This window comes from Lissotriton helveticus, chromosome 3_2 (genome assembly GCF_964261635.1).
Source record: "Lissotriton helveticus chromosome 3_2, aLisHel1.1, whole genome shotgun sequence".
Classification (NCBI taxonomy): domain Eukaryota; kingdom Metazoa; phylum Chordata; class Amphibia; order Caudata; family Salamandridae; genus Lissotriton; species Lissotriton helveticus.
The window spans coordinates 484,999,717-485,024,274 of record NC_136062.1 but is presented as its reverse complement, the minus strand read 5'-3'; the positions used below and the strand labels follow the sequence as shown (position 1 = coordinate 485,024,274).

The 24,558-nt window shown below is 48.8% G+C and overlaps 1 protein-coding gene across 6 annotated transcripts in view; it reads left to right on the top strand.

Moving 5' to 3' along the window:
• CKAP5 (cytoskeleton associated protein 5) overlaps positions 1 to 24,558 on the top strand; it is a 722,261-nt gene that overhangs the window by 626,875 nt on the left and 70,828 nt on the right. For all 6 annotated transcript variants that reach the window (XM_078684427.1, XM_078684424.1, XM_078684429.1 and 3 more), the window contains one exon: positions 17,376 to 17,513. In XM_078684427.1, the coding sequence (XP_078540553.1) occupies positions 17,376 to 17,513 (138 nt within the window). The remainder of the gene's footprint in view (positions 1 to 17,375; positions 17,514 to 24,558) is intronic.

The following is a 24,558-nucleotide window of genomic DNA, read 5'->3' as shown; positions in this document are numbered from 1 at the left end:
AGTCGCATTCATTTAGATGGCATCATTCTAAAGATTTTATTAGGTGAGAGTAATCTAAATAAAACAACCAGCCCACTCGCACAGTCCGTGACCTGCCCACACAACACTCCACACTCGCATGTATGCTGCTCACTCACCCAACACGCCACAGAGTTCTGGGACCTGCTGCAAGACTATGCCCCTAACCTGCTTTTTTTTTGCGGAAACATGTCTGAACTCTGCCTCAGCAGTTGACATTACCACAGTATAGAGATGTCTTAATTGCCATTTATGCCATGGTTACTGTTGCTTAGTTATCTTGTGGAATCCTTTCTCATGAGGATTCTCTGTGGGGACAGTTGATGGAGAGCACCGGTGATGTTAAATGCTACTCTGTGCTGGGATGCTGTTAATCTACATAATATTGTCAAGAAACCTGTGAAGGCCCCCATCCTCGTCGCCACATGAAGAATGTAGGATATAAATGGTCTGATGAATGTAAGAAAGCTTTTGAACGGCTACAAAAAATATTTCTGAAGCACCCACATTTGGGCGTTATGAAGTTACTGGTAAAACTTTAACTACGGATGCTAGTGGGGTCCGAATTGGAGCAGTGTTATCATAAGTAGAGGGTGGTGAAGAAAGCATTATTGGTTTTGCTTCAAGGAGGTTACAGGGTGCAGAGGGATCTTATTCAGTTATTGAAAGGGAAGCTTGTTGGGGCTTAAGTCATTTTAAGTTTTACCTGTGGGGACTTCCTTCATGGTCCGTACTGACCATAAACCATTATTCATCATTAAAGATGGAAGGTGGTCAGAAAGTAGTGTAACACCCAGAATTTCTAGGTGGTTGTTGTCTGTCGTGGAATTTAATTTTGAAGTTCAGTACGTCAAAGGAAAGAAAAATGTAATTGCTGATTATTTTTCAAGGATGCCCTTAACTGCTTTGCAGTGGCCGGAATTCCCCCGTTGGGCTGGAAAATTCCACACGTGCGCATGTTTGGACGGCCATCCTCCGCTAACACCTTCCGTGACGTCAGATGGACGGGGGCCGTCGGACGCACGGAAGCGGCTATGTGTGGTTTGCAATGAAATTTGTAATGATATTGTTGGCGATGCTGATATCAATAGAGGAGTGATGGCTTTGTCTTCTGAAGAGTGGAATAAGGCCAGGGAGTGTGATCCAGTGCTGTTGAAGGTAGAATCTAAAATTGTTGAAGGATGGGAATTTGACGATAGTAAAGATGCGGAATTAAGAGAATTTTTCGAAGTTCGCGATGAGTTGAGTGTAAGCAATGGAAAGTTTATGAAGTGGCAGTTGGTACCTCCTGAAGGAATACGGAATCAAGTTCTTGACATAGTCCATGAAGGTCATCCTGGACAAGGCATGTCTAAACGCAGTCAGGGAATCATTCTGGTGGCGTGGTGTTGATAGTGATGTTAAAGCTAAAGTGAAAGATTGTTGTTTTTGTGTAAACAGTGATAAAACTAAACTAGTACGTCCACCTCCTTTGGAATGCACCAAATTCCCGTCGAGACCCTAGGAGAAATTAGCCATTGATTTCATTGGTCCGTTCAGCAAGCAAGGAACAAGAGATAGGTTTATTCTTGTATTAGTTGATTATCATTCCAAATGGTTTGTGGTGGAAACGATGGGTGAGATTAACACTGCTAATGTTATGTTTTTAGAAAGTTGTTCTTGAGGAAGGAATTCTTGCCTCCTTGGTGTCTGACATATGAGTACAATTTGTCTCGAAGGAAATGGGAGATTATCTCAAAAGGATGGGTATTGCTCATGAGAATCTCTTTTCAGACCCAAGCAAATCTTATAGAAAGGGTTAATCGGATCATCATGGAGAACATTCAGTTGTCTCTTGCTAATGGCCTATTCTGGAAGCATGAATTAAGAAAAATAATGTGGACACATAGGGTCACTCAACACTCGGCAACTGGTGTGGCTCCTTCTGTATTCCTTAAAGGAAGAGAACCAAGGAAAAAGGAGTGTCCTTTCTGATAGATACATCTGCCAGTGGATTCCTCACCTTGTGAATATCCCCTTGCATCAGCAACATTCAGAATTTCTTTTTGTAGCTTCGCGCCGACGTCGCAGAGGCACGGCATCGCGCGTGACTCCGATGACATCACCGACACCATAATAAGCCCACGCCGGCGTGATGACGTCAGTTCCCTTTTTTCCGCGTCGTCGATGCGAACGGTTTCTTGGGATCTTCTGTGTTACGGATAGTTACTTTGTTACTATTGTGAACTTTCGTTCTGTATCTGCTTGGTTTTGCTGTCTTCCATCGGGATGTCAACTAAGAAGACCAGTTTTAAGCCATGCGATTTATGTGGGAGGATGATGTCCATCACCGATCCTCATCAGGAATGTCTATGGTGTCTGGGTTCGGGACACGACATCAAGGGTTGTCAATCCTGTTCAAAAATCAACCCAAAGGCTCTTCGTGAACGAGCGGCAAAACTTTTAGTTGCCAAAATGAAGGGTAAGGACGCCAGGAGGACTTCGAGATCAAGATCGAGACATACGAAGTCGAGGTCCCGATCGAGGTAGGCGTCTAAGTCTGCTTCGGGTCATCTTTCTGGTTCATCTAGAAAGAAGCACAGTTCGAGACACCATTCCGACAGGCAGTCTGACTCAAGTCTTCTTCTCAAACATCAGGACATGATTTCTCCCTCTCCAGTTTGTACTCCAGAAGGTGAGGCTACTCCCTTAGTCTCGGGAGCCTTCACCGGCTCCGGTGTCGAATCCGTCTCCGGATCCGAATCAGTCTTCGGAGCATGATGAAGGAGAAGTTCCTCAGGGGTCGACGACTCCAGTACGACGTCCCGAAGAACAAGAGGAACAGGAGGAGTTGAATCCGGTGCAGCCTCCTCGGGAGCAGCCGGTAGGCTCTCCCTCAGTTTCCTGGTCCTGGGCAGGACCCATCGCATTTTCTAAACGCTATGTATGGCGTTTATGCGAGAGCAATGTTCACCTCTGGTGCACCTGCTGGTCCCATGGGTCCATTGGCTTATAATCTGGGTGTGCCTCAGGCATATGCTCCGGCTCCTTTCCTGCCGTTTATGCCGACGCCGACTCCACCATGGCATCTCTCGGTGCCAATGAGGCCGTCGACTCCGTTCACGGCTTCGCTGGCTCCGGAGCGGCCACGTGATCCAATTAGGAGATCGACGCCAGTTCCAGCTTCTCATTCAAAGGCGGCTCCATCTCCTCATTCAAAGGCGGCTCCGACTCCATTGGAGTAGTTACCGGATCCGACGACGTCGGTTCGTATAGAATGGTCGAGACGTAGAGCGCAGCGCCTTTTGGAGGAAAAGAGTTTTAGAGAGGCTGACGCTGAGGTTGAAGAGGGAGAGCTTCAGGAGGATTATTTTGAAGATTTGCATGATGCAAGTGGGCTGGAATTTTCTCCAGAATGGTAGTTGCCCCTGGTATCTGATGCTCCTTCTAAAGATGTGGCGCCTTACCATGTGGTAAATAAGAAGGCTGCGGAGCTCTTGTCCTGGGTTCAGGACCATCAGATTTGTCTGACAGCAAATCATCTGGCCGGAGTTCTGAACGTGCGTGCAGACAGTCTCAGTTCTACGCCGACCTCGAGTGGATGCTTCATCCAGAGGTAGTTCGTCACTTCTTTCGGACGTGGGGAACTCCTCGGGTGGACCTGTTCGCCACTCATGAGAACGCTCACTGCCGGTCATACTGCAGTCTCCAGTTTCCGATGCAGGGAGCCTTGGGGGACGCGTTTTAGTTGAGTTGGGATTCACAACTCCTTTACGCTTTTCCTCCCATACCCTTGATTCCTCGGGTTCTGAGGAAGATTCGCCAAGATCGGGCCCAAGTCATATTGATCGCCCCAGATTGGCCAAGAAGGGTGTGGTACACAGATCTTCTCCACCTCTCCTCTCACCCGCCGCTCCGTCTCCCTCTCAGGGCAGACCTCCTCTCTCAGATGGAGGGGCAGGTTCTACACCCCCCACCTCCAGACCTTACATCTTCATGTCTGGAGATTGAACGGGGCAACCTGAATTCCTTTTCTCTTCCACCTGATGTGATGGATGTCATTTTATCAGCTAGGCGTGACTCCACCAAGTCCATCTATTCTTATCGGTGGTCTAAATTTGTATCCTGGTGTGGAGAGAATTCTGTTGATCCTTTGAGAGCTTGGTTGTCAGAAATACTTCAGTTTGCACTTTCATTGGCACAGCAGGGTTTTGCAGTAGCTACGGTAAAAGGTTATTTATCTGCTTTATCAGCTTTTATCTGTTTACCGGATCAACCATCTTTGTTTAAATCTCCCGTTGTACTGAGATTTTTAAAGGGTTTAACTAGTAAGTTTCCGCCTACTCCCTTTATTGTGCCTCAATGGGACTTGAACCTAGTCCTTACATATTTAATGGGTTCTCCTTTTGAGCCTTTACACAGGTGTCCTTTGAGACTTTTGTCTTTTAAGACTGTTTTTCTTGTCGCAATTACCTCGGCAAGGAGGGTAAGTGAGCTTCAAGCTCTTAGTTCTAATCCCCCGTTCTTGACCATTCATGCTAAACGAATGGTTCTTAGGACCAGGGCTGCATGTCTGCCTAACGTGGTTACTCTTTTCCATCTAGGACAGTCCATTACCCTACCTACCTTCTATCCTCCCCCTCACCCTTCTAAGGAGGAGGAGCGTCTTCACCGTCTGGACCCTAAGAGGGCGGTGAGCTTTTACCTTGATAGAACTAAAGACTATCGAGTGGATGACCAGCTCTTTGTGGGATTTGCTGGCTGCAAGAAAGGACGAGCTGTGCACAAGCGCGCACTCTCAAGATGGATCATTCTATGCATCAAGATCTGCTACGCCCTGGCTGGTAAGGAACCTCCAGAGGGTATAAGGGCTCATTCTACTAGAGCAAAGTCATCAACATCTGCTTTGTCTAGAGGTGTTCCTGTAGAGGACATTTGTAGAGCAGCGACATGGGCCTCCCTCCACACTTTTGCAAAGTATTACTGCTTGGATAGCGCGATGAGGAGGGACGACCATTTTGCCCGCTCTGTCCTTCAAGATTTTCTGGTATAGGAGAGTGGACACCCTCCGGGAGTGGGGACTGCTGTGGGACTCTATTCACAAGGTGAGGAATCCACTGGCAGATGTATTTATCAGAAGAACAAGTTACTTCCCTTCGGTAACGCTTTTTCTGGTAGATACAGTATCTGCCTGTGGATTCCTCACATGCCCACCCTCCTCCCCGTTGTGCACTCTTCTATACCTTAGATAATGGCAATGTTTTAATGTATGTTATTCTTCTTGAATTACTGCATTGTCCTTACACTGTGCGTGTTATCTTGACTATTGTGTACTGTGTATATATCTACTATTGTCGGTCCGTCCGTGTGCCTCGAAGGCACGGAAAAAAGGGCGGAACTGATGTCATCACGCCGGCGTGGGCCTTTTATGGTGTCGGTGACGTCATCTGAGTCGCGCGCGATGCCATGCCTCTGTGACGTCGCCCACGTTGGCGCGAAGCTACAAAAAATTTCCGAATGTTGCTGACGCAAGGGGATATTCACAAGGTGAGGAATCCACTGGCAGATACTGTATCTACCAGAAAAAGCGTTACCGAAGGTAAGTAACTTGTTAGTTTGGTTGTGTAGAAAAGAGGTAGTTTGGCTTGATCGCAATGAAGTGAAAGATAATGCGGAGAGAGGACAAAGAAGGATGATAAGTAGTTACAACTTGAGAAAGGGTGCGAGACAGTTGTGTGTTAAAGTGGGTGATTGGGTTGTTGTTGGGTGCTGACCACGATGACAAGTTGTGCCCCGACTGCCAGGCCTTGACCTCGAAGGCTAGGCGGGAGCGGTCCCGTAAGCGGCTTGAGCTCCAGCAGTCGGCCCCGCGGGGCTGTAGTCATCGTCGCTCGACGAGTCACCACCACTCTTTGGGCTCAAAGTCCTCTGGTAAGTCAAGGCACTCGAAAAAGAAGTCGAAGAGGCGACATCGCTCTTCCGATTACCCCACACTCTTGCGTGATGCGGCCAGCGGTTGAGACGTTCGACGTCGAGGAAGGAGAAATCGACATCGAGGAGGCGATCAAGGGCCAGGACTGTGTCCTCTGCCTCAGTGGTCAGCCTGTCTTCTGCATCCACGAGCCCCCGGTCGCGGCGGCGCCGGCGCTAGTCTGAAAAGAGGTCGGCCTCGTGAACATCCTCGTCAAGGCCTGCGCAGAAGAAGAGAAGAGGAGAAGGGGTTAGGACTTCGGACTCTGAATATTCTCCGACCTATTCGCCTTCTAGGCCCAGGACGCCTACGCCTCCTCCATTGCCTCAGGAGAATCTCCTCCTCATCTTCCTTCTCCTCCTCCACCGCAGCCTCCACGGTCTCTATCTCTGCCGCGCTTCCTGTCGCCGCCTATGGGGCCTCCACAGCCTAGGATTCTGGTTCTGCCTCTGCAGCTTCCGCCTCCTGTACGGCCAGTGGATCGCCTGAGGCCTAGGAGGTCCAGGTCGTGGTCCAGACGGAGGCACCGATCAAGGAGTGTCCGTCTATCTTCAACACGCTCCCGGCATCATCATTTACGCTGGTCTAGTCACTTTAAATTCACCCTTGTGATATTGTAAGAACTAGTGGTAAGGCAGGGCATTGCCCATGTCTGTTTTTCCACTGTACACTTTACGTAAACTCTTGGAGTTTTCATGTCGCGTTCATATGTCTCCTTTTTATCTTTCTCCCCTACTCTAGGTGGATACTCCACACTGCTGCTGCACTAGGGACCAGGAGCATACTTCATTAGGTTATCCTCGAATAGCTGGGAGACCCCCAGCACCATCAAGGGGCATAATATTTTACTACGGTCCTGAAGAAGTGCCCCCGACGTTTGGGCTGGAATGGCATGAAACATGTCGACCATGCATTTAGAACGCTATCCTGGTACCTAGGGACCACACGATAGCACCACTGTTTTTACTTAGTCCTGGACCCATATGTAATTAAATCTATTCCTTATGGGTTCCAGTGCCTTTTTTTAAGCCACTTTTTACACACCACTATTCACTACTCATATTGCCCACATGCACTCACCACATACGGCATCCTCAGATCTAAAGAACTCCGCCAAAGTAGCCACCAGGCCCGTCCAACATTGCAGCGCCGGTTTGACGAGGAGCACCCTATGATGAAGCATGACACCCTGACAGGTGTGCTTCACATACCTGTTAGGGTGTCATGCTTCATCATAGGGTGCAATAGGGCATTACGATCTGAAATTCAGATCTCCACGTGACACACACTCCAGTTTGATAGCACACATTAGTGCATCTGCCCGAGAGGAACCAATCAATCAATCCATCAATCATAGTACTTGTAGAGAGTGCTACATACCCATGAGGGTCTCAAGGCGCTGAGGGGAGGGGGTTGATGCTGTAGTGTAGTTCCTATATTCCCAATAGGCTCTGCGCATTGGAATAACATAAACGATAGTTTAGACGTAGGACTTAGGTCGACTAGTTCTCTATTGAATATGTTAGACTTAATTATGAATGCCAGCTAGCTCAGAGGTCACTAGAAACTTTATCGAATTCACAAGAAGGGATTAGTTTCTGACAACAGCATAAACATGACAACTTTGCTCCCCTAGAACAAGGAGTATATCTCCAGAATCGCGGAAACAATAGATAGCTATTTTACTCAGTAAATCGTGCATGCTTAGTTTCACCAGAAGTGCAGAGAAACAGACGGGCGTTTTCAATAAGAGGTTATTTATTGAACAGTCTTCTTTCTCATGCAAGAGAAGTGAATTGCTACAATCGCAATACTTGTCATAAAGTAAAGTGCGTACAGTAAAAGGAGTATTATAAAATAATACTGTAAAAGCATAGTATGGTTTCTAAGCCATACGGTGTTTAAAATAGATCACATATATACTGTGAGAAGTTGGCCTGATATATGATGTTCACTAGTTCTAGTGACCACCTTGTATCAGTCCAAACAACCCTCATGGTGATTGGTTGTAAGTCCACCTTTATAGACCAGCTATCCTAATGGTAGCATGGACAAAGCAGTCTTAGGCTAAACTCTTTTGGCATGTGAAGCCAGCTGCTTTACCACAATATAACCCCTTGAATACCAAATGAAAGGACACCACACAGGTTGTTATGAAAATAAACAATATATTTATTAATAACAACACCTCTGAACTCTTTATGAGATCAGAGGGCTAAGCACATGACCATACTAGGAAAGAAATACGAGTTCGCACAATATTTACACGTGTCTTAGGGGCACGACAAACCATATACTAAGAACAATGGAATGCGAGGAAGAAAAGTACTGTAAGGAGATCTAGAGGCTGGAGGATCGCTGGGACTATGCTACGAACTAGGTAAGTACGGAGCAGGAGGCCCACGGGACTCACGTGCAGAGTGGGAACTCTCACGCGGGATGCGTACCAACGTCTATGGATGCTACAGTTTACAAAGTTACGGATTCCGGACGAACCCGGCTGGATGGAGGGAAAACAGTGGACCTGGACACTAGGATAGTGGACACTGACTTCAGCACCTAGAAGCTTTAGTTACCTATCCCACAGGCTGCGGGTGCATAGGGCTGAAGTGGAGTCGGGTTTGCTGCGTTGATCCCGGTGATGCCTGAAACAAGGAGTTGCTGGCAGGCAGCCAGATGGAGGAGTCCGGTGGTTCCAAGGATGGAACTAGGAAGGAGAAGTCCTGAAAGGGAAGGGGACAGAGTCTTGGTCACTAGCCAGTGACGGTGCTGGAACCAGGAGGGAACCAGATGCTGTTGCCGCGTTCAGGTGAAGGAAGGGTCGCTTCTCTCTGTAGCTGCGCGGACCAGGAGCTGTTCTTTACTACCAGGCTGGAGGCACGAGCTGTCCCATGTAGTCTGCTGCTGATGGCGGTGTTGGATCGTCGATCTGGTCAACAGGCCTTGGCTAATGCAAGCCCCGCGGTGGAACAAAGATGGCGTCTGGTGCGGACCAGGAGGGTCCGGGGTGCTTCTCTTTCACAAGGAAGCAAGGGCCAGTCCGGGACACCAGACTAGCAGTGTTGAAATCTTCGGGTCGTCGTCTCAGAGGTCACAAGCCAGCCGGCAAGTGACCAGACAACAGGAAAAGCAGCAACCAGGCAAAAGGGCCCCACGCAGATCTCGTGGAGGCTGGGGGGCTGGTCTTTGATGCAGGTGCTGCGTCGGTGTAGGGCTTCTCAGTCCCCAATGCACTTACTCGAGGGTCACTCGGGGGTCGTGCTGGAAGCGCTGTGCAGGTTTAGTCAAGATGGCCGTCTCCACGTTGCTCGTCGCACCCACGGGTCCCAGCTGTACTGTGGGTGTGGGTAGAGGTCAGAGAGGTCTGGAGGTCCGGGTCTTGTCGAGCTGGATCGTCGGATTCCGGGATGGAAGGACTTTGCAGCAAACCGCACAGGACCTTGATGGTGCCTGCGAAGCAGGATGGTCACTCCCTGACCATAGGGGAGATTCTTCAGTCTTCTGATGTTCAGGAGGTCGAAGGTCAAGAGCTTCTTCGTGGAAGTTTTCAAGATTAATCTAACTGGGAATGGGACCAGCTCCTACCTTTATTCAGCTAAAGGGGGCTGCACTACGACTAGGTCCCTCCTCTGGGTGGGACCAGGAAGGGGGGTGGTTACACCCCCTATCCTTTGTCCAGTTTCCCGCCAGAGCTGGGGCTGGAGTGCCCCAGCAACTGGTTGGAACCGGTGTATGCACAGGGCACCTTGTGTGCCCCAGGCATGTCTCATTCCTTTCAGCCCTGTCCTACCTAATAAACAAAATCCTGTCTGGGGTGGTGCTAGCACCTCCCAAGGCAGGAAACCCTTTGTCTGAGCCTCCCTCGCTGGAAGGACTCCCAGCAGCAGGAGGTCAGACTTGTGTCTGTGGTGGCAGCATCCATTTTGTGATGCTGAGGCTTGAGTTAACTTTAACCGGGGTTACAGGCTACATGCATGTCGTGTCCCTCTAGAAGGGTGGAATGCTACCCCAGTCGCCAGAATTGGCGAGGGGGTAGTATTCCAATTCGTATGACACCTTACTCGACATGTTTTGATAATGTTATACCAGAGTTAGCATTTAACCGCGAGGATTATAATGCACTTAAGAGTATATGGTATAGCGATATCATGGAACAGCTATTAGGACTTGGTTCCGCAAGCTGCAAACGGGCTCAGCTCATGCCAGAGCACCATCTCACATAATTCCAAGCACTCTGCCTTCAGGATTGATAAGGCCTTCCATAGGAGTGACTGATAGGAATAGATGTGTCCATTTTTAGGGTTAGATATATGGAACTATATCTAAAGCAAAGGGTGTTTACACCACCTTGCCCCAGCTGTCGTGCAGCCAGTTGTCTGTTTTGGATGGCCAGCCAGGGGTGGCATAATACATGCTGCAGCCCTTGGTAGGCCCTGGGTACACCTATGCCCTGGATACCTAAGGTATACTGTACAGTGACTGATAAGGTGGCCCAGTACCACTTGGTAAATGCACCTAGGGCACATGGTTGAAATTTAGAGAGAGAACAGCTAGGCTGTGGGTCTGATTAGCAGGCCCACAGCCAGGGAAAGTCGTAAATCAGTGAAGCAAAAAGCAAAACTCTGGGGTGGCCATGGGATTGCAGACCTTACTCTCCTACATATACAATGATAAAATCATAACTAAACGTACTCAACTGGTGCTTCTAAGATACGCCTACCCCGGTGTACCTAACCTAAGCCTACTACAGAGAAGGAGTAAGTGAGATGTAGTTTGAGTTGATAGTTTCTGCCAAGAATCTAAATCAAAAATTCTCTAAGGGTCTAATCGGCTCCATACCTTGGTTATAGAATGAAGGAGGTCTTGTATCTCTCTCTCAGGACTCTATCTCCCAGAAACCCGCAAGGGTGACAGGGAAACACTGGAGCTGGATTTCTCGGCAGGAGAAAAGACAGCGTCTCTCTGTGCGTCATCGGGAGGGTCGGCTTCCTTCGACACTTGCTACAGCAGGGCGTCGGGCAAGTAGATAGTCTATCTGCTCCAAACCACCGTGTGTTTTGCTAGGGCAGATGCTGGTATATTTATACCTGGAAGGTGCCGAGTTTAACGTAAGGTTGGACATAAGACGTCACTAAGAACTCTTAGTTCTTTCAGGACTCCGGGAGTTCTAGGACAAATCAATGCAGAAGCAGGGGGGATTCCCGGGCTGCTGGAGGCTTGGTTTGTTTAAGAACACGTTGTGCTTTCTAGGAGTCTATGGGAGTAGCCTTGCCGTATTTGGACTGCATTGGCTATGTCTTAATGTGGGTATGATTCTTATGCCTATATAAGGATATGATTTGATGTAACCACATAAGGGCATGAATCTGGAATATTTAACTAGTCCTAGATTCGTCTACAACACTGCTACTGCTCGAAGAGCCAGGTCTTGAGGTCTTCTGAAGGTGAGTAGGTCTTGGGTCTGCCGTTTGTGGGTAGGGAGGGTGATCCAGGTCTGGGTGGCGAGGTAGGAGAAGAATCTGCCGCCAGAGGTTGTTCGTTGGATGTGGGGGACAGCGGCGAGGGCAAGGCTGGCGGAGCGGAGCTGGCGGGTGGGGGTGTAAAAGCGGAGTCTGCTGTTCAGGTAGGCTGGTCCGGCGTTGTGGAGTGCTTTGTGTGAGTGGGTGAGGAGCTTGAAGGTGATCCTCTTGTCGACGGGGAGCCAGTGTAGGTCTCTCAGGTGGGGGGGTGATCTGGCTGCGGTGGGGGACGTTGACGATCAGTCGGGTGGAGGCGTTTTGGATGCTTTGTAGTCGACGTAGGTGTTTGGCTGCGATTCCTGCGTAGATGTGTGTTGCCGTAGTCCAGTCTGCTGCTGACGAGGGCCTGTGTCACCTTTCTTCTTGTTTCGATCGGTATCCGCTTGTAGATCCTGCGGAGCATGTGGAGGGTGTTGTAGCAGGAGGAGGAGACGGCGTTGACCTGTTTAGACATGGAGAGGGAGGAGTCTGGGATGAATCCAAGGTTGCATGCTTGGTCGGTGGGTGTTGGTGCTGCTCCGAGTGTGGTCGGCCACCAGGAGTCGTCCCAGGCTGAGGGGATGGGTCCGAGGAGGAGTACCTCAGTTTTGTCCGAGTTCAGCCTCAGACAGCTGCTCCTCATCCAGTCGGCGGCGGCCTTCACTCCCTCGTGGAGTTTGTTTTTGGCGGTGTGTGGGTCCTTGGTGAGGGAGAGGATGAGCTGGCGTAAGAGATGATGTTGAGGTCGTGATGGCGGGCCACTTTTGCGAGGGGGGCCATGTAGATGTTGACCAGTGTCGGGCTGAGGGATGTGCCCTGGGGAACGCCGCAGATCATTTTGGTGGCTTCGGATCGGAAGGGTGGGAGGCGGACGCTCGGAGTTCTGCCGGAGAGGAAGGACGTGGTCCAGTCAAGGGCCTTCACTTGGATTCCGGCTTCTAAGAGGCGTGTCTTTGGAGTGCGATGACAGTCAGTGTCGAAGGCGGCCGACAGGTCCAGGAGGATGAGGGTTCATGTTTCGCCGTTGTCTAGTTGGCGCCTGATGTCTGTGGCGGCGATGAGGGCCGTCTCGGTGCTGTGGTTTCGTTTGAATCCAGACTGGGAAGGGTCCAAGATGTTGTCTTCCAGGTTGCGGGCCAACTGTATGTTGACCATTTTCTCGATGACCTTTACCGGGAGCAGGGAGATGGGCCGGAAGTTCTTGTGGTCCGCCTTGGGCTTTTTGAGGAGGGCGTTGATTTCGGCGTGTTTCCAGCTTCCCGGGAATGTCGCTGTTTCGAAGGAGATGTTGATGACCTTCCGTAGTTGGGGTGCGATGGCTGCGTCTGCTTTGTTGAATACGTGGTGTGGGCACGGGTTTGACGGAGATCCTGAGTGGATGGAGTTCATGACCTTACGTGTTTCGTTGTCGTTGGACCAGGAGGTCAGGCGGATGCCTTTGTTCACAGGGGAGGTGGAGTCTGGCTTAGTCGGGGCGGTCGTGGTGTTGAAGCTGTCGTGGATGTCTGCGATTTTGCGGTGGAAGAAGGTGGCTAGTGAGTCGCACAGTTCTTGAGAGGGTGGGATGTCTGTGTTGGCGCTGGGGTTGGAGAGTGCCTTTACGATGCTGAAGAGCTCTTTGCTGTCGTGTGCGTTGTTATCCAGGCGGTCTACCTCCTTTCTGTGATATACCGGATGCTAGTCCTTGGAGGAGCTCTGGAGTAGGACCGCTTTAAATAACTTGCTCTTCCGTCCCCCTCATTTGATTTAAGGCTTCCAATTGTACAGCAAGGTGTTTTTATGTCCACACTAGACGCTTATTTTCAAATTCCTGTCCACCCATCTCTTCGCAAATATCTCAGATTTCAGATAACAGCCAAATACTATCAGTTCAAGGTACTCCCATTTTGAGTAACTAATGCTCCCAGAGTGTTTACTAAATGTCTAGCTGTGGTGGCAGCTCATCTCAGAAGACAAATTCACGTCTTCCCCTACTTAGAGGACTGGCTCATCAAAGCCAGCACACATCGAGAGTCTAAAACACACTCAGACCACGCTAAACTTACTCCACGGATTGGGCTTCTCAGTGAACATGCTAAAGTCTCATCTACAGCCTTCACAAATGCAATCTTTTTTTTAAAACAAACAATTATGGAGTTTTATATAGTGCAAACTTGACCCAGTATCTGGTATCCGAGCTCTTTACATAGCACCAGTTGCTTTACATGAGAACACATTCATTTCTGTTAGGTAAGGGGAGAATAAGTGATTTGCCCAGAATCGCAGGATGTTTAGCGTCATTGCCGAGACTTGAACCTGGTTCCCCAGATTCGAGGTCGACCGCCCTAGCTGTTAGGCTACTCCTCCCCCTTCACTGGGAGCAACTCTCCACACACTCTCGGCTCTAGCCTCTCCCAACGCAGCCAGAATTTGCAATCTACAAACTGTTAGTTTCAAGCAATTTAAACCAACAGCCAAAACTTTTATCCAACTGTTAGGAATCATGGCATCGTATATCGCAATAGTGCCTCACGCAAGACTACACATGCATCTTCTACAGGAATGCTTAGCACGTCAGTGGAATCAGTCACAGGGTCAATTAACAGATCTAGTGTTGGTAGACGGCCGCACTATCGCTCTCTGCAGTAGTGGAATCCACAAAATTTATCAAAAGGGCGGCCTTTCATCGACCCTGTTCCACAGGCCGTGCTAACAGCAACCGCATCTCGAACAGGTTGGAGTGCCCATCTCCGCAATTCCACAATTCAGGGTATCTTGGACAACAAGCACAAATGTCTCCACATCTATTATCTGGAGATTCTAGCAATATTTCTAGCACTCCAAGATTTTTAGTCTCATCCTCATCTCACAGCCTATACAAGGTTGTCCTAGTCCGCACGGACAACATAACAGCCATGTACTATGTACAAAAACATGGCGGGCACATTCTCTCAGCTGTCACGCCTCTCGGACCATCTGGAACTGGGCATTTCATTACAAAGTTCATCTTTTGGCAGAACACTTTCCAGGAGTCCGCAATCAAAATGTCGATCTCCGCAGAAGGAGACCGCAAATACTAGAGTGGGAAATGCATCCCCATGTTCTCCTTCCATACTTTAAAAAATGGGGATTTATTTCAAATGGATCTGTTCACAGTGGACAACGCAAAGCCCAAACTTCGCCTCCAGGTTCCCACACCATCGCATCCATAGGGCATTGATCCAAAGGCAATGCCCTATGGATCAAATGGTCAGATATTTGCCTATGCTTTTCTGCCTCTTCCACTCCTTCAGTTTCTGGTTCGAAAGCTGACGCCAACATCACTTACACTGATTTTAGTAGCTCCCACATGGGCCCGTCAGCCATGGTTCAACACGCAGCCGCTAGGCTGGTGTTGAGATGGCATAGGAGGACATCAGCCACAGCGGCAATGGACGTCCTCCATTGGTTGCCGATACACAAGAGGATGCTCTTCAAAATCCTTTTAATCACTTTCAGTGCCTTCCACGGAAGAGGGCCTAGTTACATCCAGGTCACGTTTGAGCTATACAAACCCTCACGACATCTGAGATCCTCAGAAGCTAACCTCCTTACCATTCCCACCTTTAGATTAAAGACTAAGGGAGGAAAGGCATTGGCGGTCCTGGGCTCAAAGGCCTGGAACAAATTGCCCCTGCCTCTTCGGCAAATCACATCCAAAGTAGTCTTCAGAAAGACCCTAAAAACCTGGATATATAGCCTACCCGATACACTATGCAAAAGTTAAGCATGAAGTAAATTGCTCGACCTGAGGTACAGCTGATCTTAGTGCTACCCCATCCCTGCATAGTCATCTCGAAGCGCCAAGATGCTCCCTGGAGTGGTAGTTTGCGCTATATAAAAAACCCCTTACATTACATTACATTAAATTTGCCACCAAACTGTATGACTATTCTAAAAAGCAAGAACACTCACTGCCAGAGCTTGTCATGCATCAAAATGGAAAGAATGTTATTTATTGTAATAACAAAATTAATCCTTCAGATGCTTCTCTTCAAAGCTTTGTTTGTCTTCTGCACCTCCAGCAATCAAATTTAGCTTACACATCTATTCCATTGCACCTTGAAGCTGTGGCTGCATATCTGCAAAACCTACAGCATTTATCTTTGTTCAAAGTCCTTGTCATTAAAGCCTTTATGGAAGACTTAAAAAGAGTAATAACACTCAGTATACCGCCAGCACCGGAATGGGATCTCAACATTGTACTTATAAGACTGATGGGTCCACCCTGTGCACCATTACCACATGGTCCCTTACACTTCCTTTCCTGGAAAGTTGACTTCCTCATTGCAATCACTTCATTAAGGAGAGTTGGTGAGCTACACGCACTGACCTTAGAAGAACCCTTCTTTTAGCTTCATAAAGATAGAGTAACTCGCACTAACCCCAAATTCATCCCTAAAGTGGTTTCTACTTTTCATCTTAACCAATTAGTTACCTGTGAACTTCCCTCAACCTGATTCTGTAGCAGACCGGGCTCTTCACACACTTGATGTCAGGAGAGCGTTACTGTATTATATTAAAAGGACAGAAGATTTTCGTAAAACAAAGCAACTGTTTGTTGCATTTGCACCACCTCACAAGGGCAATCCTATCTCTAAATCTGGCATTTCAAGGTAGATTGTTAAATGCATTCAAACTTGCTATGCAAAAGCAAAAAGAATTTTATACCCCCTAGAGTGCATTCGCATTCCACTCACAAAATAGGGTCATCTATGGCCTTTTTAGGTAACAGTCCTATGGCTGACATGTAAAGCAGCAACATGGTCTACACCGCACACCTTTACCAAACACTATTGTGTGGATGTGTTAGCACAACAAGCCAGTGTAGGCCAAACAGTGCTAAAAACTTTTTCAAACAACTGCAACATCTACTGGTTAGCCACGGCTTCGGGAGAAAACTGCTATACAGTCTATGCAACAAATGTGTATCTACAGCACACATGGCACAAACGGATTGTTACTTACCCAGTAAGCATCTGTTCTTAGCATGTAGAGCTGTAGATACACATGCGCCCTCCCACCTCCCCGGTCACCTGTAGTTGTTGCAGTTCTCATTATTTATATTACATACGCATGGACATCTCTGTACTACTCACTCCATTCTCACCCTCTTGCAGGAAAACAATCGAACAATGGAGTCCATGCCCATGCGCACTATCCCCGAAAGGAGCAGTCACCTTACCTTGTTCCTGGACAAGTCTTCTTCGAAGAAAAACAGCTTGCAAAATCTGGACCCAACACTAGATGGCAGGAGTATGCAAAGCATGTGAATCTACAGCTCTACATGCTAAGAACAGATGCTTACTGGGTACGAACATTATCCTTATAATCTGCAAACATAGGCCAGAAATCATTTCTTTGCTCTACGGGGATGGTCCAGTTTATACACCAAGGGCTTGTGAGATGAAGGATTCAGACGACCATTTTAAATCTTTTGGCAGGATATGGTGTAACAACCTGAGCTGCCAAGTTCTGAGCCATTGGCAAATGGATTTGAGTCTCAGCGTCATTACCTTGTGATTCATGGCAAATCACGTAATCCCTCTATGCCTAATATTCAGCGCCTTGATTCCCTTACGGATGATTTGCAGCGCTTTACTGACCCTAGATTTATTTGTTTTGTGAGCCAAACACAGCGTCGACACGACCTAGAGGCGCTACTGAGCTGGTGCTTGAGCACAGTTTTAGATTGTGAAGCTTGGGGATATACTTTAGGTGAGGAATCTACAAGAAATCTCGATCAGACAGCGCGGCAAGGTAAGTACATTTTTTCCCCTTTTTCATGTACATGTTTATAATTCAACAGTTAAATAGTTAATTTGATCATGTTCCAAGTCTCCCGATGTAGGTCCACTCATCTCTCGTGGTTGGTTTTTTTTCTTTTCCAGATTATGGATCACATGACCATGATAGAGAACAGGAAAGAATCCGAGCTGGAAGCTCATCTTCTGAGGGTTATGAAACATTCTTTGGATCAGAACGGCTCAAAGGCTGACAAGGAGACCGAAAAGGGAACTTCACATATCGTGAGTAACTAGCTAGTGTGTGTAATAGTTAGTGGTAGTAGCAAGAAATAGGATTGTTGAACTTGGCCCAAGAGAGGGCACACTAGCTGTGGTACAACTCGTACAAAAATCTATTTAAATCGGTCTGTTGAAAGGTTACTGAGTGGAAACCAGAGCTTAGCATTGGTAGCAGCAAATATGTTATCAAAGAAATGTCATATTGTGCAGGAACAGTACAACCTCAAAGTTAAGAAATGAAGATAGCATTCCAAGCTAGAGTAGTTTAAAAAAGTAACCTTTAATTATTAGAATTATATACAAATTGAGTGAATCCAGTGTAGGAATTTGGCCGGTTCTCTGAACACTAGAGCAGACTAACTCAGCTGAAGGTGCCTTGCGGATCATGAGTGGAGTCTCCATCTGAAAGGGAGACAAGGACTCTTTCAGCAGTGGGGAGAGCCTTGGTTAGATCTGTCACCTCCCAAAAAAAGTGCAGTTTTGTGAGTTTGAGTTTCCAAGGTGGCTCTCGCTGAATTACTCTTTTTTGTTGCGAGTGGAGTTCAGGCCTCCTGTACGCCTTTCCACTCATACCACTCCTACGCTGAGGGCTCAAGAAGATCAGGAGCTACTGGACGCAAGTCATTCTTGGGGCTCTGGATTGCGCACGGGGAGTTTGGTATCCCGAGCTTCTGAATATGAACATCGATCCTCTGTTCAGCCTTCCATTTCAGCAGGATCTTTTGTGCAGCTCCCGGGGAGGTTCCGCCACCTGAACCTGCCCACTCTGCCTCCTTGTGTGGAGATTGGGTGGTGACAGCTTTTGACTTTCCTTTGTAAGTCTGGAAGGTTATTCTGGCAGCCAGGCGTCCCTCCACCAATCTGCATACACCTGACGATGGAACACATTTTTTTAATATTGTACAGAATGGTCTATTGACCCCTTATCTGCTTTTCTGGCAGATATTCTCATGTTTATCCTTTCCCTGGCCCAGCAAGGCTCTTCCTTTCACCCCTCTCTGCTTTTCTTCGGCTGCCAGATCAGCCTTCACGTCTTAAGTCCCCTCTGGTGCTGAAGTTTTTGAAGGAGTTAACCCACTTGTTTCCCCCTTCTCCTTTTCTTATTCCACAAGGGGCCTCTAATTTGGTCCTTACTTTCTTGATGTGTGCACTGTTTGAGCTGCTGCACAACTGTCCTCTGATTGCTCCCCATTAAAACAGCCTTTTTCGTTGCAATTATCTCTGCCAGGAGGGTGAACTGCAGGCACGGTCATCACAGCCTCTTTACCTGACGTCTTTCCGGACAAGATTGTACTAAGTACTGGGGCATCCTTTTTGCCCAGGGTTGTAACTCCCTTCATCTGGGACAGTCCGTTACTCTGCCCACTTTCTATGCACCTTTGCATCCTTCCAAAGAAGAGGAGCGTCGCCACTGTCTGAACCCAGAAAGTTACCATTCTACCTTGATCGCACCAAAGAGTTCCGGGTGGATGACCAACTATTTATAGGGAACGTGGGAGTAGAGAAGGGGCATGCTGTCCAAAAGAGGACAATATCACGCTGGGTTTTCCTCTGCATCAACATTTTATTCCTTGGCAAAGAAGCAGCCTTCCAAAGGCCTTAAGGCCTATTCCACCAGGGCGAAGGGAGCCATCATATCCCTCTAGTGTGGAGTTCCAGTTGCTGATATCTTCCAAGCGGCCACATTGGAATCTCTGCACAAGTTTGCCAGATATTCTTGCATTGATTCTCAGGTCTGCAGAGAGGGCCTGTTTGGCTGCTCTGTTCTGCAGGATTGTCTGGTCTAAAACTTTCTCGATCAGATGAACAAGTTGCTTACCTCCGGTAATTCCTTATTAGAGAGCCGGTGTGCGAAAGTGCCATCTTTCTTGCATGGTATGACCCACTTTTTACTGAATTGCTGATGTGCTTTGACTGAGTGTGCCCTGGGCTCCTCCCAATCAGGTACCCTGGGCCTGTGTTCCTTTCCTAAAACTGCATTGAAGCCTAAAACCCAATTAGCATCTCTGACCACATGTCAGCCCCTGAAAATGGCACCCAGGGCACTTTGAACAGAGAAGGCACCAGCAGCACTTATTGTGCCACCCTTAGAGGTCCTGTACCCTGACACACACACACATACACACGCACACTGCCTTTGCAGACTGAGTGTCTTGGTACAGAAGTAAACTGAGTCGTCATGGCACACTTCCATGCGTGCCATGCCCACAAACACACTGCCCTAGCATACCTCCGTCATCTCTCTAGCTGGGTGCACTATGCCAGTGGTGTGGGCACAGGTGCATGAGTCCTGTGCCCCTACAGTACTGTAAGTGCAGTGCTGCCATTAAGATTATATGGTGCTGGAAGGTTATCATTACGAATTCCACAGCACCATAATTGCTACACTGAAGACTGAGAAGTTTGGTATCAAACTTCTCAGCACATTAAACCCGCACTGATACCAGTGTAGAATTTAATGTAAAATGCACGACAGAGCGCAACTTAGAGTTGCCCCCTGAAACCAACCGACATCCCGTGTCCGGACTGAGGCTGCCTAGGATGCCACCCCTCTAGCTGGGTGCCCTATGCCAGTGGTGTGGGCACGGGTGCATGAGCCCTGTGCCTCTACAGTACCCAGGGCCATTCCTGGGCACTGTAAGTGCAGTGATGCCATTAAGAGTATATGGTGCTGGGAGGTTGTCATTTACGAACTCCACAGCACCATAATGGCTACACTGAAGACTGACAAGTTTGGTATCAAATTTCTCAGCACATTAAACCCCAACTGATGCCAGTGTGGGATTTAATGTAAAATGCACTACAGAGGGCATCTTAGAGATGCCCTCCAAAACCCGAACCTACAATCCACGTCTTGTCTGAGAGTCTGCCTAGGCTGCCAACAGCAGACATGTTGCTGGACCCCTGGATGGAGAGCCCCCCGCTCTCCTGGGCCTGCAACAATGCACATCCTGGGACGAGGTGCCAAGCCTCCTCCCACAGGATGAGCAGGGGGAAGCTTCAAAGGTATTCTGCCTCTGTGACTTCTCCAGACCATTTGCTGTACTCAGCAACTGGCCCCCACCAGTTCTGACCCCCACTCTGGCAGGAAGACTGGCGGGAAACCCTACTTCAGAAAGGGGGTGTGCCAGCCTGTGCCAACTCCACCCCTCAGGTGGGAGAGGCGAGGTGATGCATCTACCCCGGGCTCCCGCGATCTTGAAGATGGTGAGCCCTGCCCAATCACTGCTAGGCTCCTACCCCCTCCCACAGGAGAGGAACAGGCTAGGGGGTGTACCCACCCCAGGACAGGGACCCATTGGTCCCTGCCCTTACCCTCCCTGCAACGCCCCTAAATTTAGTATTTAGGGGCACCCTGAACCTTCTTCCACAGATCCAGATTCCGAAACAAGAAAGAAGAACATGAAACAAGACATGCCGTGCAGCTGCTGAAAAGAGGAAGACATCAACTGATTTGGCCCCAGCCCTACCGGCCTACCTACCCTCGAACCTGCTCCTGCTAAACCCTGGCCTCTCCAGTGGTCAGCAGCCTCAAAAACCCCAGAGGACCCGACTGCCTTGTGGCTCTGACTACCTGGGTCTCCCACGTACAGTGGTACTGCTCCAAGCAAGTAACAAGCCCTGGCATCAGCCCGAAACCGCGAACCCTGCCCACTCTGCACCCGCCAAGCCTGGCCTGTGCTGGGGTGAATCAAGACCCTGAGGACGTCCCCCTGGCGATTCTGACTCGGAATCCAGTGCCCAAGGACCCTCCTCGACGCCTGCAGCCTCGGGACAAAGGACCCCTCTGAGGTAAGATTTCCCGACTTCAAGAGACACCCCTGTACCCGGTGCCCCTCGGCCCCCTGTGCCCAACTCCTGGGTGCCTACCTATCCTCCAAGATCCCAACTTACCCCTCAAAGTGTTAGTCATTCCAGAAGATCCTCCGTCCCTGAACCTGCAGCCTTTGTTCCCTTTTCAAGCTCTCCATTGAATAACATTGAGCTCCCGATGGCTCAAAAGCACCCTGCACCCAGCCGCCTGAGTGCCTCTGGCAGTGCAACCTTTGCCCTATCCTACTTCCCCATTTGCCCTGAGCAAGTGACCAGGAGCCCAGCTCCCACAGCCTCGTGGCCTACTAGCCAGCAGCCACCAACCGAAGGCCCCCTGCCCACATTGGGCCGAACTACCTCTGCACTCGGCTGCCCCTGTGCCGCTGCGGGTGAACCAACTGTACCTACCTGACCCTGGGGGACCTCTGAGTCTATGCTCGGAACCTTAACTTCACCAGTTGAGTACTCACCTGAAAACCGATGACTCACTTTCCTGCCATAGGATAACATTTACTGGTTTGACTCAAAAAATCTTATAAGTGTGAAGTTTTGAAACTTTAAAATATTCATCTACAATCAGCTGAATAATGAATTTCGAATTACTCACCTGTGATCAGGAGAGAAGCCAGTACTGTACTTTGTAGCCCAGTACTGAACCACAAAAGTAATCACAACCGTGTTTGCAAGTAATCTAAATTTCGTCCATAGGAAACCATTGATTGTTTTTCTGTAAAATTTCTTCTGTCTACTTTTGAAAATTACAAATATTCCTTACAAATCGTACCAACTACTGAAACGTAATTACTTACCCCAGTACTGAACCTAGGAGTCCAGTCCTGGATTACAAAAGTAATGAGAACCTACTTTACCTGTGACTTGAATTTCCTTCCATTGGATAACCTTGCTAGTTTTTCGCTGAAACGTTTCTAAGTGTCAACTTTTGAAATGCTTTTATATTCTTTAAAAATCATTGCAATAACTAAAACGTTTTTACTAAACTGTTTTCAGCTTTGACCCCAGGACTGAATCTAGGATCTAGTCCTGGAGTTAGAAAAGTAATCTATAACGTAATCAACTGCTTTTATGTAGAAAACCCCATTGAGCTCAATGTTAAATTGTGTTTAGAATTGTTATGTTCATAGGAAGATGGAAGGTGTACTCGTTGAAATTAGACACACGCTCTTTTAATCCAGTAAAATTTCTTTCTTTTATTCAGGTAATCTTTGACAAAGCGGCACACAGCCAATGCGTTTCGTGTTTAGAATTGTGTTGCCTACTGCAACCCCTGTACCTATTGCATGTACAAAGTTTATTGCCTTTCTGCAAAGTACTTACCTGAGATCACTCCTATTGAGAAAAGTATATTTTGATACCTGTTGGTTCTAAAAATAAAACCACTATATCTTTTGATATAAAAACAATTGGCCTGAAGTTCAGTTCTTGAGTGTGTGAAACCTTTTGCTGACTGAGTGTGTACAACAAATGCTTTACACTGTCCTCTGGTATTGCCTTACTGCTCGACCAAGCTACCACTGTAGAGAGTAAGGTCCGCCCTGAATGTAACCTCTGGTTCGAGGCATGTGGGCTGCTAAATTCATATCTTTTGCATCTTTTGCATAGATCGCCGCCTAGTGTTGGGTCCGGATGATCGCACATTGTTGTCCTGGAAGAGTCTTCGAAGTATCCTGAGATAGGTGGCTCCTCCCCTGGACTACAGTGCGCATGGGCATCGGCTCCATCCCCAGATTGTTTTTTTCCGCCATTGGGTTCGGATGCGGTCTCGACGTCTCTCTGTCGGAACCGAGAAAACTCACTTCTTTAAGGCCAAAAGGCCTTCGTTTCATTACGTCGGTATTGTTTGCGTACGGTCTCGAGTTCTTCCGTCTCTTTGAGTCGGAATCTGCGGAGTCGTATCACTCTTCGGACATCGAGGCCTTCTCATCGCAGCAAGACCACGACTTTTCAACATGGAGCGGAGCCCGTTTAAATACTGTCCCGTCTGTGGGTCCAAATACCCACATATCGACGTGCACCCGGTCTGTAATAAATGCCTCTCGCCAGACCATAACGAGGAGAACTGCATGGCCTGCTCCAGATTCAGGTCGAAGAAGACGCTCAAGCTTCGGCGCGCGGTCAGCCTCGAGGCCCGGCAGGCGGCCCTGGCACCAGATAACATCTTCGGCAACCCGGAAGAAGAGGGCCTAAGCCATCATCTTGAAATCTCACCACCCGCGACGGAGGTCGAGGCCGAACCCAAAGAAAACGACGGGGTCATGGATCAAGACCTTGAATACGTCGACGAGGTAGGGGACGACTAAGAAGTTTATGGGGCCGCGGAAGATAGCTCAGGGGATGAGCTATGCCCCGAAAGTTACACGGATCAGGCTCGGGTCACGTGATCGCCACTCGGCCTTACCCAAGACCCTGCACCGCAAGCCACGGCCCCGCCTTCAGGCACGTCCACGGACATACTTGCTACGCAGCCCGTATCGAAACCGAAACTGAAAGCATCGGTATCGACTACGCCTAAAATGGCCGAATCGAAACCGAAACTTCCGGTTTCGAGTGCACCTAAGATGGCGGTCGTTCCACCAAAAACACCAAAGCCTGCTACCTCATCGGCTCCGTCGGCCTCCGGTCCACAGAAGTCGAAGAAAACTGTCGACTCGACAGTGCCGAAGTCATCGGCGGGGGAGGCGTCCTCTAAGAAGGTCGTCCGGCACGGGTCGACCGGGGCAACGCCGGCAAAGTCCACAAAAGTCAGCGACAAACATTCAGTGCCGACTGGGACGCCGTTAGTCGGACGCATGGTTGAGACGGAGTCTGCAAAATCCCACGGATCGAAGGGCGGAAGCTCAACACATAGGTCCAAAGACTCTGTGTCTACGGATGCAGCATCGACGTCTAAGACTCAAACGGGACCACAGGACGTCGGAACCGAAGGCAAGGTGGGGGCCTCCTCGTCGGCGCCAAGTGCCGCTGTGAGTGACGCATCTCTCATCGCTACTTCACTCCAAAGAATTCGGGATAAGGCCACTGCGACGTCGGCTCCGGCGCCGTCGCACCAGAAGCCGATGGACATGCCTGCGAAGCCTGCTGGCAAGCTTCTATTCATTCTGCCGCCGAAGGAGGCCCCAAAGGCCTTTGCTCCAAAGACGGCGCCAAAGACATCGGACTCTTCCACGTCTACTGGACTATTGGGTCGACAACTCGACTCAGGAGACGATTCTGAGCG